We start from the raw sequence: 15,860 nt of genomic DNA, 5'->3' as shown, positions 1-15,860 counted from the left end.
AGGTATTGAAAAAGAGGGAGCGCCGGGCAGCCAGCCAGATCAATGAGGCATTGACTCAAAGCTTGAGCGAATGGCGGTGCAGGGCCGCCTGACTCTCCAGGTAGGTATGTACCACCCAGCCAACACCTGAGGTAATTAGGTACTGTGTACTGACCTTGGTTGCTTGAATCGGTATCTCAGGTAAGGCAGCTAGGGTAGGCACGTTCCAGCAACATCCGACGGCCTGAGCGCTGACATCCAATCCATCCTACCTATTAGTTACCTTACCTGGCCTGGTCGATTGTCCAGTCACAGATGTGGAGGTCCTTTAGGCGGTAAAAATACACGAGACTGGCTTACACTAAAATCTATCGATCAACCACCAACCCTAGTCTCTTGTTTTCTTTCACCTAGGCTAGACTGAGAGTGCAAGTCCTCCTGCTCCGCCTGAATACATACCTACCCTAGCTACCGTAAGCAGAGAACCTTGAACTCTCCCCTCCCTGCCTGAAGTTATTAATGGCAAGTGCGGTAACCAGTCGTCTATCCACCTGCAAGCCTCAAAGGTCGTCAGTTGACGACTCGCTCATCTTGACAGTATCATCCAAGCGCTGAATCAAGTTCGATTAATACATACATGCTTTCCTCCACTCAGGGGCTGTGGAAACAACGATACCTTCCAACCTTGGTAAACATTGGGATGCCTGCCCGTGCTCCAGTACCACTTCATAGCTCCCTGTGCTACACCAGCGGCAACGACAACACCAGCATGATTTGAATGCTGGCGGCTTTCTGTGCAAGCGGTTTGGTTTCTCTTCCTGGACCAGTGGATCTTATGTACCTTTTCAACACGGCCTGCCATGTCGTCTGCAACATGTACAAGCGATTTATCACGAAACACGAGCAACCTTACCTATCGATACGTGCGAGGTACGGAATGTTTGATCGGATCTATCAACTGTCCATCTCAGGGATCAAGAAGACTCAAGACCACAGGGCCTAGAAGGAAACAACAAACAACCAAATATCTTCCTAAATTTATCTTAGATCTAGTTAATGAAGTGTTTTTATCTCCCGACAGGTTGTTGGCCAAACAGACAGCTGGAAACAGACAGAGGAGAGCTACTGCACAGTAACAACAGCCTCCACGATGATCCACTCTGGAGCAAACCTGCTAACGCCCCTCGTTCATAATAAAGGTAATTATATTCTGTCCCTAGCCCAATGAAAGATGCAACAATGGCTACACACTGACGGTCTCGGCTTTTACTCCTTCTCTGTCACCTCCATTGTCTCATCTCATCGCCCCTCTATCTATGGGGGATATGCACAGCTCATCAAGCTCACACCGCAGTCAACCAGACTTTTGCTGGCGCTGGTCGCTAGGGATTCTTTGTTTAAGAGATTATCCCCACCCTCAGAGTTCCATTGCGCTGACCATGACCACCAAGTGACCAAATTGTGTGCCTGTGGAGCACAGCATACTGACGCCCCTCTCCTCGTTTGCAGTCGTCGCCTGTTCGCCTTCCGAAGCTTGCATCTCTCCCTCCGCCCTTGAAAGATCTGGGCATAACCGTAAGTTCACTAGCCCCCTCTGGAAGGATCCAATTGTGCAGTAGAGGGATCAGCAGCCTCGGACCTCCAGTTGGTGAGCCTGGCGAGTTGGGCCTTGTTTGGTGACTGAATCAGTGGGCGATCAGGGCAATTCAGAAACAACAAGGGCTGGAACTGTGCGCCACCCCCGAAGTGTCATGGTGTAAGATGAAGGCGTGCCGCCTCGATGGATCTTTCGACGTCCTTTTTTCTAACCTCAGGTAACCCTGGCTTGCCTGGCTTAATGTCCCTCCCGGTGAGTCTACTGTACATACGAGACTCGGGTGTGTGGCCGGAACACCCAATGAGTCTATCACCGGTGCCTATGAATGCGCTGTTCAGGTAGTGTACGAGTCGATCCATTTTGCATGTAAATTACAACTGTTCTCCATAGCATGAGAACGCGTCGGCATCTTGGCAAACAATTATGGTCAGATAAATCCATACTTCACACAAAAGATTCCCAAATTGGTCAACAAATCCGGAGGTTGTGACCTTCAAAATATACTGTTGCCGTTATTTGCTAGATGTCAGTTGCTGCAATATCTTTGCAGTAAATCTCCATGTCAGTTCGGAATTTTTATTCAGCAAAATAATGTTTTGACTAGCTACTAGGCCTTATTTTTTATCTCTTTTTTTCCTTCCTTTTTTCCTTCCTTTTCTCGTTCAGATGCCCTCGATCGATACCTTGGGGATTGGCAAGTCTCCATCGCTTTAAGCGTTGACTTCGCTGCCCGGTGGCCTGGTACATAGCTTGGACATAGGCTAGGGAATTCAGGTAATTGCCGTTCTTTGATTTCATGGGCTTATCGAGGCTTGGAGGTTTCAAGCTGCCCTGGCTGGCAGCTGGGTTCCATTGGTAGTACGTATACTTGTATCCGAAGTTCTCTGTGGGTCACATGCCCGTACAGAGAGGAAAGGATTTGAAGGACGTCCATGACTTGTCCTCGAATCACACGCTTTGGGCTGGATCACGCATTGATTGTCCTGCCAGGCGTTTTATCTCACTGAGAACAGCAGGAAAGCCACTAGCTTTCTACGCGGAACGCTGTCCCACAAGACATTGGTGCTGATCATCAAGCTAGAGTACGGAGTACATTCAAGTACTCATCAAACTTCTCCTTACGGTTCGTGCGTTACCCGAGTCACGGAAGCGCAGCCACCACCATGTGAGAGTCCTCTAATACGGTGCAGTACATACTTTTGCATAAACTATCCCATCTCAGCACAGCGCAGTATCACTGGCCTTGGACTGCCTAGCCCCTGGCAAAGCACCACACCATTCTTCTTAAAAACCATGCCAGCATGCCTCATCGGCGGATGTATCCTGGACGCCTGGGATCACATTTGCTATCGCGGCTGACGAGGACGATTTCAACATATGCGTCATTCAAATGCCCTTTATCACGCAACAAACGATTGGCGGTCGACAGCTAACTACTATACTGAATCATCATAACACCATAGCCTAGATTGGCGATCATTTCTTAGCAACAGGGTTGCAACTGTAAGTTCCCAAGGCAACTTGTCAACATTACACAAATGATTCAGTACATGATGTTAGGTTATGATTGCTTTCATGCCATCCCTGGTTCAAGCTTCTACATTGCATTGGGACGCACTCACCACGCATTCATCCAGTCATTGTGAAAAACAAACAATAAACTGGAATCATACTCACCCTGGAGATCTGCTTGTGGCCGTCCAATCAATCACCAGACGTGCTCCCCAGATGGATGGGGCCCAAACTACTCTGCCCTGTTCGGCCTCAAATCAAAGATCCTGCATCTAACTCATAATGTACTACGAGAGAGGCTGAAATTTTGGGTTTCTTTGTTTGACTTTCCCTCGCTACCCTCGTACTAGGCATACGTCCCTATTCCTGAATTCACCCCTCTCAGCAAATCTGTACCAGTGGATCCCCTTTCATAGCCGAGTCGCTGTGTAATTCGGTAGCCCGAACGCCAACTGGCTTTGCGATCAGCAACGGATTCGATGTCAGACAAGAAGACTCACTAGTCCCCTCGACACAATGCATTTACAGTAACGTTATTCGGGTCAGATGTCGTTTGATGCGAACATCTTTGTTGCAATAAGAATTCTCTGAGTCTTTTTGACTACACGCTTTCGGCAGCTGTAGGAAGCGTGCAAGCTTTCCTTCACTTGTCCAGCTCTTCATGCTGCACAGGCTCCAAAACAAGCCATCGACTATATACGAGCAACGATTGGCTTGCATCACCGAAACTCTCAGGTTTGAACAAGCTGCCTGTGGCTTTTGAGTCTACGCGATCTCGTTTACAGGACGTGCTGTCATTGAGAGCTGGCAACCCACACCCGCCACACTATGCCAACTCAAAACAGATTGTGGATGCTTGAAAAAAGAAAAAGGCAAGGGTGTGTAAGTGGAGGATTCAAGGCCGTTCGTTCATCAGGGATTCCTTAGCATGACACCTGGGTATCGCCAAGGAAGCGAAAAAGAATAATTCGCCAGAGCCACGGTCCAGTTGCCGAAGATCAACATGCTTGGTCTGGCCTTACGCTCTGCTTGCTAGGTACCTAAGGTATGTAACATTCAACTGATGTTTGCATGCTTACCGTACAATACAGTACAGTCCTCGTGAACTGGAGACGTACATTTCGGAAGCGATTACCCAGCATGAGAGCATGTGAGCATGCGCTCATAAGACCACGCAATAATCAGAGTGCTCTACGCTTCAACATCCCTCAACATGTTGGACAGAACTGGCGTCAATCACTGTCAACAGCCATTGATGAAGGATGCTTCCAATATTATGATCGGACCCCTACACTGGGATACGCCGCCCTTACGCTAGACTATAAACATGCCCCTGGGCCACTTTTAAAAACCGCTGCCATGGGTCTATCACAAACAACAATCAATGGAGAACGGAGAGTCTGAGGCTAGAAACGACCAGCCCCTGCACAAAAGTCTGACCTGTTTGGTATAATCTGTATGTATGTATGTATGCCTCAGGGAGTAAGAAAACACAAGACTTTAGATGAGGGTGCTAAAATAAACTTAGTGAAGAGTCCCCTAATCTTAGGCTAAGTTACCTAAGTCTTTTTGTCATTTAGGATCAAGGTCTTGAGTCCCCCCCCCTCCTAGGTGTATACCTACGTACACACAGTTTGGTGCCGGGGGTAAATACTGCGCTTCCAAGATCCAATTTCGTGTGCGTCGAGCCAATAAAGGGCTTAGGCTTGATTGACTCAAGAGGATTAAATCAGAGCCCTTGCATTCGATGAGAAACCTGCAGCCTTTGGCCTCTCGACACCCATGGCTCAACTTTCCCATCCATCCATGCATGCCATGTAAGTCAGCTGCCAGAAGGATTCGCTTGAGAGAGAGCCATGGACAGCCCGCCTCGGTCGCCTTGATTGAGCAACATCTCACACAGCATTAGTCCCCGGCGGCGGCGGCATGCATGCGAGTTTGTGATCATGCAGGTGTCTTTGTTAAGATGGGGGCAGAATGATTGATTACATTGATTGCCTGTTTATGACTCGTTACTCCAATGTTGTATCATTGTTGTATGACTTTGGCAACGAACTGTTTGGAACGCTGTGAAGCCCATACGCGATCATAAGTGAACGTTCAGCGTCTCAGACCTTTGCTGCAGGCCGCGACGAGGAAGCAATATACATACATACGACAACCGCCATTCAGTCACTTACAACAGCCCAAACGCAATATGGTGGAGCTCTGCGGAGGTCGACCGCCAAGCGGAAGGGATATGGCTCGCGGCACGCCGTAAGATGCGGCATCAGTCTCGAGTTGGCCGGACCTGGTCTTGGGTCTTGTCGGTAGCTTGGCGGCGCAACTTTGGATAGCCATGGTACCGAGAATGCATGAACAAGCCTGTTGCTTATTTAGGTATTTTACTAATGCAATTTGGGTGTCTTGATTGGATACTCAAAGAGACCAGCATCAGGCAGCCCTCATCAGGTCTTTTCAATCCTGACTTTCAGACCGGTTTCAATACTGTGTGTATGTATGTATGTATCGACGTGACCACCACCACCACGTAACCATGTCACCAATAGAGAAATACCACCACTTTGTCTTGAATACATGGCTTCTCAGCCTTTCAGTTCTGCAATTAAGCAAGGCGAGAGTCAATAGTTTGTGCAGGAAGCATGTGAGAGAAGGATCCCTTCGATAATTGAGTACAGACAAGAGGCACTCTCGATGAGTCCCATTCATTGGACTTGATCGCCGATCATAGATGAAAAATAATTCAATAATCATCCAACACATCATTAGTGTTCGCCTGAGACACAAAAAGATCTCCAGTCCCTAACACGGCATGGCATTCTCCCAAAACATGTATACATGCTTGTCTATAACGCCTGCAGCGTACGAAGTAGTGCTAGCATCTAGCCATAGAGCCCGGAAGCCGGGGGCGTCTCCAGCTGCCGCCCGCTCCTCCGTCCGAGAACTGCATACCGATCGGGGGATGCTCATGGCGGGTCAGAGCAGAGTTCAGCCAGGCCAACGGAAAGTTGTAAAGCCCCTCTCTGACCGTCAAGTCCGCATCACTCGGCTTATTCGGGCAACACCCCCTAGGACTAATTCGACACCACTCAATTGCCCATCATGGCTGCAATTGGGTATGTGTGGGGGCCTATGAGATTGGATATACCCTCCACCGCCAGAAGACTCACATCCACAGTTCACCCCTTGTCTAGTGCTGGCAGAGAGGGTTTCTGGCTTTCATCGAAGTGCAGGGGTTTTGAGACATGCTCAAAGCGGGCCGGCGTCATTCCAAAGCAAAGCAAAGCAACGCAAAGCAAAGCAAAGCAAAGCAAAGCAAAGCAACGCAAAGCAAAGCAAAGCAAAGCAAAGCAAAGCAACGCAAAGCAAAGCAAAGCAAAGCAAAGCAAAGCAACGCAAAGCAAAGCAAAGCAAAGCAAAGCAAAGCAACGCAAAGCAAAGCAAAGCAAAGCAAAGCAAAGCAACGCAAAGCAAAGCAAAGCAAAGCAAAGCAAAGCAACGCAAAGCAAAGCAAAGCAAAGCAAAGCAAAGCAAGCAAGCACTCGCACTCACAGTCACGCACTCGTTTGTCTCGATGAGGTTTGATGGATCTGAAGCTTTTTTCATGCCGTATCCTATTTGATGGCAGCCCTTGAATCACATCCCCTTAACTTTGACGAGAGCCAGCCAACAAGCAACATGGGAGCTGCATGTACGTACCTCCACCTTGCATGACTTTGTTGTGATAATCAACGACATACTCCGTACTCCGTATTTGACTTCAATTTCTGGTATCTATGATGCATCCCATCCTCCGATATTGTCCGGTTGTATCTGATACCTGGTATCGTCATCGAGGTATTGGCTTAATTATATACATAGTACTCTTTTTAGATTCGTGTACTGTTGTTCTCCTCATACCTGTATCGTTGTTCTCAGTTCTCACTCCTTGTTGAAAGCATGCCCCACCAACAACAATGGTACTTCGAGTGTGCACTGTTGTGAGTTTGGTGCTGCAATTATGTAGAATGGTCGTCCTACTGGGCACATTAGACTCTGTCGCTGGTGTGCTCCTGTTTCCTTTCGTCCTATTCTGTCGTGCCCTCCCGTCTCATCTGACACGTCTCACACCTTGTCCCTGTCCCTGGTGCCATTGCTAAACAAGCCAGCTGCCCAAATAGCAAGCTACGGCAAATCGTCTTGGGCCTGCGTCTCGGGGCTTTTGGGTCCTTAGACTCTGCACCGCATGACGACGCTGTCGAGCGGCTCGCAGCTCGCTTGCCCTTTAGAATCCTGCCTACTCCGTAGTGCACAATGTAAGCATTAGCTGCAGACGGACGGTTGGCCGCCGCCCTGGCTCTGGTACCGTAGTCTGTGCTGCAACCATGCCTCCCTCGGGGCGTGCAAATTCTCAATACCCCTCATTCCCTGAGGGTGCAAAAATAGATAGTCTAGGAATCTCCTAAATTAGTCCTGGATCATCCTTAGCCTGCTTGAGTATTTATGTCACGTGTGATTTAGCTCTAAGGTTTTCCGGCATCCCACGACTAGCAGCCACAGCTAGCTATCGGTTTCGCTCAACCGCCTCAACAAAAGCTTGGGAATTAAACATCCCTTGTGACATGATTCTCCAGAACTGATTCTAAGACTTAGGCTTCGGCGTGCAACAATTATTACAACACTTTATGTTTTCGCATGACGAGCTTCAGAGCTATAGGCTCTGTTAATGCGGAGCAGATCAGCTGGTAGATGGATAACTTTAGGATGTTCTCTTCCACCTCGTTCTTGCAGTATCCAGACAGTTTCTTCACACGAGCACCAAGACTAACGAAGTGCTTCTAGACTAATCGTGGTCTCCATGCAGTAGCCCCGGCGCATCCGCGTGGTTCAAAGGTTGTGTCTTGCAGGCAGAGTAGCATCATCCTTGCCCTTCCATGACTACCTAGCCAAGGACAACAAAACACCTGCTCATCCACTTGCATCAGGAGGGAGAGAGACGGGACAGGTCCAAGTTGATGCCAACCTACCTATGTACATACGCCTCCATACCGGACTAACCAATCCGTGCCCTCACCAATAGCGGGAGTGCGTATGTACCTACACTCTCCGTATGCGGTTAAAGATCAAAGCAAACCCAATGTTTCTATTCCCCGTTTTCACCGCCTTTCTCCCCTGTTTCTAATTATCCCCCTTCCACTTCTCTCCTCCACTATCTGTCCCTTCCAGTCCTAGGCTCAACCGTCTCTCTTCTTCCCACTTAATCTCTCATCACCCGAATTGAGAGCATTATCAGCCGCTGTAAGCCATAGGCGACTCATGGTTCGCCGAGCTGCTTTGCTGTTTCTTGCCATTCCCTTCTCCGCCCATGAGCGGTTTAGCATTTTCCTTCTTCTTTATTCGTAATTCCCTTTGATATTCCGGCATCTGACCCTTGCACCGAAAGTCTGCCTAAAGAGCTAAATGTGTGGATTGTCAAGCAACCATAGTATTATCGGGATAAGACCGTCAGGCAGTCATGTCCATGGCTACCCGTAATCAGCTTTTCATTCAGACGCCTCCAATCTCCGTTCCCAGCATGTCCCTTCCGAGTCCGTCGAACCCCTCCCGCTGCACTTTGAGCGTAGCCAGTCGAACAGCGAAACCCAGCTTCTTCCCCATGCTCCAGTCGTCAGGGTGACAGATCAGTCCGTACAGCATTCCGGCTATGAAAGTGTCCCCCGCTCCCACGGCACTATATCTCGAACAGTGGTCAGGTCCTGCAGTTTTATGCGGCTTGTACTAGGCTTTGCTGTCTTAAGTATTGTCAGGGCGGGACAACTCACTCTATCACGGAAATGTCTCGCCCTGGTTCATCCAGGGCAGGGCAGCGAATACTCTTGCCTGTCGACCGAGACAGCCCAGCTGCTCCATCTTCACCCCACGTACACAGTGCAAGTGACCTATGCAGCTTCTTGTCAGCAAGGGCCAATGGGGCCAAAGCAGAAGCCTGATATCCCTTCCATGAAACGTACGCCTTTTGATGCCCTTCAGCTCTCAAGCATTGTTCCGGAGTCTTGTGTCCTCGACTCTATCCCCCTTGTTAGGTCACCACAATTGTAACGGCCGATATCCATGAGTCCACTCTCACCTCAGCCCAACTTCGCGAATAGAAGACAACATCCGCTTCTGCCGCCAGCTCAGGGAGGCCCTCTCTACCAGGCTTCTCAATTTCGACACTGATTGTCGCTTTTGGTAGTACGTTACGCAGGAGACGGATGCAGCTCTGTATGGTATCCGGGATTCGGCCCTGTTGTTCCATCATCAGCCTAGAATTACCGGGCAGAGGACACGACGTCTGCATCCTACCTCAAAGTGCCACCATGTCTCCTGGTCCGGGTTGAAGCCTCGCGCAATGTTGCCAAACTCGTCTTGGGTCATTTCTAATAAGTCATTGTAGTTGACAAGCGTGCGACTACCTGATGCCTCGCTACGCATGATGTAACTGCTTGCCGCCTCCGTACGCTCCTCGCGATAAATGCAGTGGCTGAAGTCAATGCTCGACTGCGCACCGAACGACGATATAACACGCTGTGTTGCGGACGAGGCTGCAGCGGGAAGGGGTGATACTAGATGTAGCTGGAGGGTGTCGTGCTCGGAGAGTAATTGTTCTAAGACCTGAAGAGAGTTGGGACAGTTGCCTCCACGTCGGATATTGAGACTGGTGGCACGTAGCTTGGAGTCTTCGGATGGGAAGAAGGGAACACTGGAGGTGAGTTAGTGAATACCATGTGTGCACGCAGTAGAGGTGACGTTCGTGAGGATCGTATCCAGGTAACAAGCCCCTACGGCAATGAGATGTTTCATGATGTCCAGTGCCGTGCTTGCTTGTTGCAACATAAACTGGGCAAGCAATGCCGACCACCTAACTTGTGTCGGCTCAGGCGTGAGGCAGACTCTGTCACTTGACGTTGGCGTTATGTTGTATATCACTTTGTTAGTGCTGGTGGTGTAAGTAGTTCCAACAGTTCCAACGTATGGGAGGGGTCCGAGGTAGTTGGGAGTTCCACATATATTTCGTCACTCATGCGCACGTAGATAGTACTAAGTATATATATGTGCTATCGCTGGTGAAAGAAAATACCCGTCGAGGATTACAAAACTCCTAGTATCAAGATGATATACTAAAAGCACTGGTCTAAAGACCTCCTGAGATACACTAAGCTTGCCTAAACATTTTCTTTACTTAGGTAGGTAGGTAGGATAGAGGTCTCGCGTTTTCCTGCCTACCCTAAACCTTGTATCTTGTAAAGTTGAGGACGCGAGGCAGTCAGGACTTTGCTATTAGGTGTAGCTACTATCAGCTTGGATATGGGTAAACTGTCCGAGAACCTTAACTTAGGGGGCTGCGTTTTCAATAGTAACATCTTCTTGCGCAGGTGTACCCGTACGTGGTTATAGTTCATATAGTTCTGGACCACCACCAGTAAGACACCTTACTCTCTGCTTACCCGTTTATCGTCCTCCTGACTCCTCCATGGCGCTGACTAGCTCGGCATTTTTCTCTCTTTTCCTTCTTCCCGGTCTATATTGACCGCGAAAAACAGGCATATATAAAGATTCCGTCGACGGTGCTGGTAGTCGTATAAGCGTCTGGAAAGGCGGCTGTAGAATCTCCAGTGTTTCTCATTTGAGCAGTGCCGTCAAACCCGTCGGCTATTGTCTGCTCATAGACGATCAAGTTGAGGTCTGGTTCTCGATAATGCAAGGGAGCGACACCGAGTAGAGGCCAGAAGTCGAACAATGGATGCAAGAGGATAGCACAAGTAACCGGCCTTGCCTCCAAATCGATGGAATGGCTTCGGGGCGACCTAGCCACGGAACACCTGTGAAGCTCTCCAGAGTGATAGTTATCGGTGTGGCATTATTCGCTGTTTCGGTTTACTGGATTATTTCTATATAGTTTCCTAATTTCTTGTTGTTGCAACTGCTGTGTTTTATCATACTATCTTGTCAAATCCGAGCCAGTTTCCTTGGAGTAGAACTGATAGCTAACAGTTATACTTTCAATATTGATTGAATGTCGGTTGATTTGTTTTGTCGTCGTCGGATATGCAAACAGGACCTCGAAGATAATCAAGTGTCATGTTCGTGGGATACACTTAAGCACCTCAGGCCACTCACGGTGGTGATCCTTGGCTTACGTGCCTATGTAATATGACATGCTGTTCGGCAACATGGCACATCTCTCCCACTGGTTCGGCTGGATATTGATCATGACCATGAATGGAAGCGAAAAGGAAAACGAATCCTCTAGGGAACGTAGCCTGAGTATGCGAGGCATTCTCATACAGTCGTTCCTATTCTTGCGGTGCTTAAGTGTTACAATATACGTTGACTCCTTTGACGTGGTATAGTGATTCACTCGACCGCCTCTTCCGGCTACATACAAATCCTATCTAATGCGAAAAACAGAAAGTATCTACGAGGTTGAACTGAGCCTCGAATAAGTTGAGGTTTGTCGGCCACACTGAGGAGTTTTACCTTTAAGAACTGGCAAGTGACTGGTCGGCTGTTGCTGATCCAGGAAAGGAATCGGAACCTCGTTTGCCATGTTGGCAGCATCCAGGAGGTCTTCTCGGTTACAGGCCCCTTAGTGAGCCAGAAATAATTCGGGGGGAACTCATCTATCTGTTTTACTTATTTGATGTTTTCCTGTTCCCCGAGGATTGCCAATCGTGGCAGTCAGCGCGTACATCTTGTCTTGATACAAGTATTCAGCTATCGCTGGTGTATCAGTCCAGGCAGACTGTTCATGTAACTTAATGACGCGGTGGCCGTAATGGGTCCGCATCTTATAGATAGTGACGGACCTTTCCTGTTGGAACGGATGGCGCTGGTGTTGTTATTTTACCCGTTGTCATATGTAGGCTAGTCGGGACTACAATTAAGTAGTCGCTGAGTTCACGAGGATCGATTTCGGGACACTGGATGCGTCACAAGTCGTGGTTGAGTGTGTGAAACCACCCGGCTTCATTCAACCATCTTTGAGTTCCTCGTACTCAAGACTCTTGGTCTCGTCAACCGCATCGCTTTGTCTGTTACCCCTCTTCTTTGTCTGCTCTAGGTGGACACCCACTGTGCTCTATGAATGCGCCCTGTGATCGAAAGCAGGTTGTCTAGAAGAATTCCCCAGATTTAAATTCATCCTTGAAGGTCTATTGAATCGCCAATGACATCTTGAAGTTGCTCCACCGACTTGCACTTATGGCTAGACTTTGAGACTATTCTGCCCTTGTTAAAGTATTTTGTGATATGTATAGATATATCGGGTATGCCATCAAATTGGATACATGTATGTGTTTCCACTGGACTGTTTTTTGATGCTATGTTACTGAGACTTCAGGTGTTAATCGATAATCCATGGCATGATCTTCACTAATGTCAGGAATCTTGTTAAAGTAAGATAGGTTAGTATATATTTTTGTATCGACTTATGAGTTGCAAGCACAAAATTATTCCTCTCTTGTTGCTAATGTTTAATTTTCGAAATCTGGTCATTATCTGATATTGCTTTTTAGATTCTTTGTGGGCTTCAACAAGATTTGCGAAATTGACTTTGTCTTTGCACACGGATACAGTAGAATATGAAAGACAACACATTAAAAGGACAACAGATTTGAGCATAACATCTCTTTAAGCTATAATATGACTAAGTCTTGCATATATGCTGAAATCGTGAGGCATTGAACAACATCCTAGTTCTTCTCAACGCTGGAACCGAGCTCACTTTTGAGCAGAGTAACCCTCGGCCTTAGCGGAATGTTTCGTCTCGTCCATCTTCTCGGACGCAGCATCTTTAGCCGCCGAAGCACTGAAGAAAAGGCAAGTTAGATAATTCAAAATAGTTCGAGGATAGTGTATGTTCGAGCATCATATGTGTTCGAGGATCGTGTATTAACGTACCGAGTGCCAATGCCAGCGTTTGAATCCTTGGCAACCTTGAAGTTGATCAGTCATACGTTCTGAGCAAAGCTACGTGTTTTCCATGGACTTACCTCCTTGTTAGCCTCCTTGCTGGTGCCAGAGAGACCCTCCTGGACCTAGTATGATGTTAGCAATGAACTCAGCAGCACGGCGGAATATATGGTGAATTCTTACCTTCTCAGTAGCTTGGTTGACAGTGTTCTTGATGGAATCCATTGTGAATTGATTTGATTATTCTCGTAAAAAAGAGAAGATGATTAAGTTGGTGAATGCTGAAGTTGATGATTTGTTGAAGTTGTGTGTGATGATGGGGAAAGGGAATGGAATGGACTGAGGAGGAGAATGGGGGTTTATATACTCCGTAGATTCAGTTTTACCCGTGTATCCGTCGTCATCGAGTGTTGACTACTTGTTTAGCGTACAAGTCCTCGAGTTTGGTATGCTCCCCTCCTGTCCAGTTATCGTGGACTGTCATGTGAAGGGAAAAAGTGTCGTCATTGACTAGCTTCTACATAGGAGTCCTGCGTTGCCTAGATGGCTTGATACGTTACTGTTACTGATAAGTGGGAAACAATCGGTTGTACCCCAGCAATGCTCTGTTTTACTCGACCACTTGAAAGTAAGATAGCAAGCAAGCTCGGGCGTTTGGCTTGTGATGGTTGCTCGAAAGACATTCCTGACGTCAGGTCATCACCGGAACGTCATCTTGATCAAAGGATCTGGGACTTGTTTTATTTGGTGGGGGTAGAAGAGGAGACTGGTCTGTATACGCATAATGCGCGTCGCGGGGTACCGGTTGGGTGTTCAACAAGGATGGTGCCCTGTGTATGTACGATAATCCCTAGGTGAGACACCTGGATACTTACTGACACATGATCGACCTCGGTCCCTTGCGGCTTAAAATTCGCCTCTGTTACAAAGACTCTCTAGAGTTTGATGTCATTTCAAAGCTCTTTGAAGGTATTTCTTCTTTAAGCAGCGGACCCACTTCCCGTGATATCGTGTAACACGATGGGTCAGATCTGCCCCGCTTCCGGGTTTAACGGCGCCGCCACACAGCGGGGTAGCATAGATTGTGGCGGTGACGTGGCCAGAGCTACCTACCAACGATGACGTTATGTGGACATGCATTTCAATTAACGCTTATCCGTAGGGTACTACTGTAGTTGCCTCACACTGCACTCATTATTTTGTGCTTCCTCAAATCGGGCATCTTATTCTTCAACTTGCCTGCTTGCGACCGACTCCGCCCGAGGCGGGTAAAACACATTTACGCCCGACGCCTGCATTTCTGCTTTCTGGGGCTGATTGGTGACCTTCACTATCTGCTGTGTTGTCCATCGAGATCTCTCCCCTCGTGGTCCTTTTTGACGGAGCAATGCCTCCGCTACCAACCTTGTATGCTTGCAATTCTGGTTTTCTGATGTGCCACAACAGCCTTTTGGTGGCTGTTTATTTCTCGATACTACGCTAGCCACTCAGGGATGTTTTCGTTTTTCAAGGGGCTTACAAAACCGCAAAGAGCTCTTTGTATTAGTACGATTACAGTACGTGGGAACATCCGTTTGAGCCCATATTTCTGGCGAGAATGACACAATCTGTAATATGAATCACCATGGATAGCGGAAACAAAAACTAGCCCTAGCTGGATGGATTGGGTGTAAGCGAGGGATGCAGATAACAACTTGTTTATGTAGAATTGTAGCAGGTTTCGAGATTATGGTACATCTGTAAATCTTGCACAATCTGGTGTGCCGAGACTTTGCACTGCCGTCCTGTTAGGATTACAACCATTTCTCCCCTACCATATAGGTAATTAATGCTGGTGGGAAACCCGAACCTTGATAGTTAGGAAACACTTGTGTCAACGCGCTTGACGACTCAATCACACATCCATGCAAATATGTGCCGTGCCAGAAAAAGACAGCAGTGAGCTATTTTTTGATCTCGTCACCAATACTTGCTGTTAAAATTACATAAGAGCCCGGGAATAAATCAGCCGTCCTCTCAGTCATGTCCGCCATAGTTGGTCCCATCTCATGGGACTCTGTCTATCCGTCCTCACAAGGTCGAGGAGTATGTATCAAGTAATCGTCCAATGTTTATTCCTTTCGAAATCAAGGGCACCCAACATAATGCATACTTCACAAATCTTGACACCAGCGTTTGAAGGTCCTTACAAATTGTCCCGCCTGCGCCACGATGCTCAGATCACATTTGTACTATAGCCTTCAGGTGTGAGGTGGTGTTTTTTCTGCTCTTGTTATACACCTGGAGATAATTCCTGAGCGGCGTTAAAGTGTTCGCCGCGTTCAACATAAATATGTTGAGTTATGGAGCACTGGGGTGCATTTGTTACATGGATGATACAGAATGTGACCAACGTGGACGCAGAACGACAATTTCTTACAATATAACAAAGACCCAATTGTCAAAACCATGTTTCAATACAGCGATCACAGAAGTACGAAGTATTAGAGCCTAGGCAGAAGACGACATGTTAACTTATGAAGGATGCCAAAATGAACTTAGCAAAGAGCCCCCTAAGTTTAAGCTAAATTTACCTAAACATTTTTACCCTTCATGGTCAAGGTCCCCTATCTACTCCGTAGGGTGATAACTCACTGAATATCAAGACTCCACAGCTTGAGGCTATCGCGTGAAGCTATCACCGAAACGAGCCGCAACCGCGTCTCATTTCCGACACCGCTCCTCTCTGTAAGCTCAGATTTCCTTAACAACAACTCAATTGCAGCTGTAACTCAACAACTGGACTTTTTACGCTTCAATCCAATTGATTAAAAGAAATTCAGCACTGAGTTTCGACGCA

The 15,860-nt window shown here is 47.7% G+C and overlaps 3 protein-coding genes across 3 annotated transcripts; 1 reads left to right on the top strand and 2 right to left on the bottom strand.

Moving 5' to 3' along the window:
• Positions 1 to 6,190: 6,190 nt before the first annotated feature.
• FSUBG_8314 (hemolysin-type calcium-binding domain protein) lies at positions 6,191 to 6,673 on the top strand (the record flags this gene model as incomplete). The annotated part of the gene is made up of 2 exons (XM_036686710.1): positions 6,191 to 6,204; positions 6,283 to 6,673. The coding sequence occupies 2 exons, from the start codon at positions 6,191 to 6,193 to the stop codon at positions 6,671 to 6,673; spliced, it is 405 nt and encodes a 134-aa protein (XP_036536171.1).
• Positions 6,674 to 8,614: 1,941 nt separating this feature from the next.
• FSUBG_8313 (uncharacterized protein) lies at positions 8,615 to 9,910 on the bottom strand (the record flags this gene model as incomplete). Its single annotated transcript, XM_036686709.1, has 5 exons — positions 8,615 to 8,798; positions 8,890 to 9,134; positions 9,195 to 9,353; positions 9,413 to 9,786; positions 9,832 to 9,910. 5 exons carry the CDS (start codon positions 9,908 to 9,910, stop codon positions 8,615 to 8,617), a joined length of 1,041 nt encoding a protein of 346 aa, XP_036536170.1.
• A 2,919-nt stretch (positions 9,911 to 12,829) lies between these two features.
• Positions 12,830 to 13,246, bottom strand: FSUBG_8312 (putative glucose repressible Grg1; the record flags this gene model as incomplete). Its single annotated transcript, XM_036686708.1, has 4 exons — positions 12,830 to 12,917; positions 13,010 to 13,044; positions 13,102 to 13,146; positions 13,205 to 13,246. The coding sequence occupies 4 exons, from the start codon at positions 13,244 to 13,246 to the stop codon at positions 12,830 to 12,832; spliced, it is 210 nt and encodes a 69-aa protein (XP_036536169.1).
• Positions 13,247 to 15,860: the final 2,614 nt, after the last annotated feature.

The sequence above is a fragment of the Fusarium subglutinans genome, assembly GCF_013396075.1.
Source record: "Fusarium subglutinans strain NRRL 66333 chromosome Unknown NRRL66333_c0000113, whole genome shotgun sequence".
NCBI classification, from domain to species: Eukaryota; Fungi; Ascomycota; class Sordariomycetes; order Hypocreales; family Nectriaceae; genus Fusarium; species Fusarium subglutinans.
The sequence above is the reverse complement of the archived record's forward strand: the minus strand, read 5'-3'. Positions and strand labels throughout refer to the sequence as shown.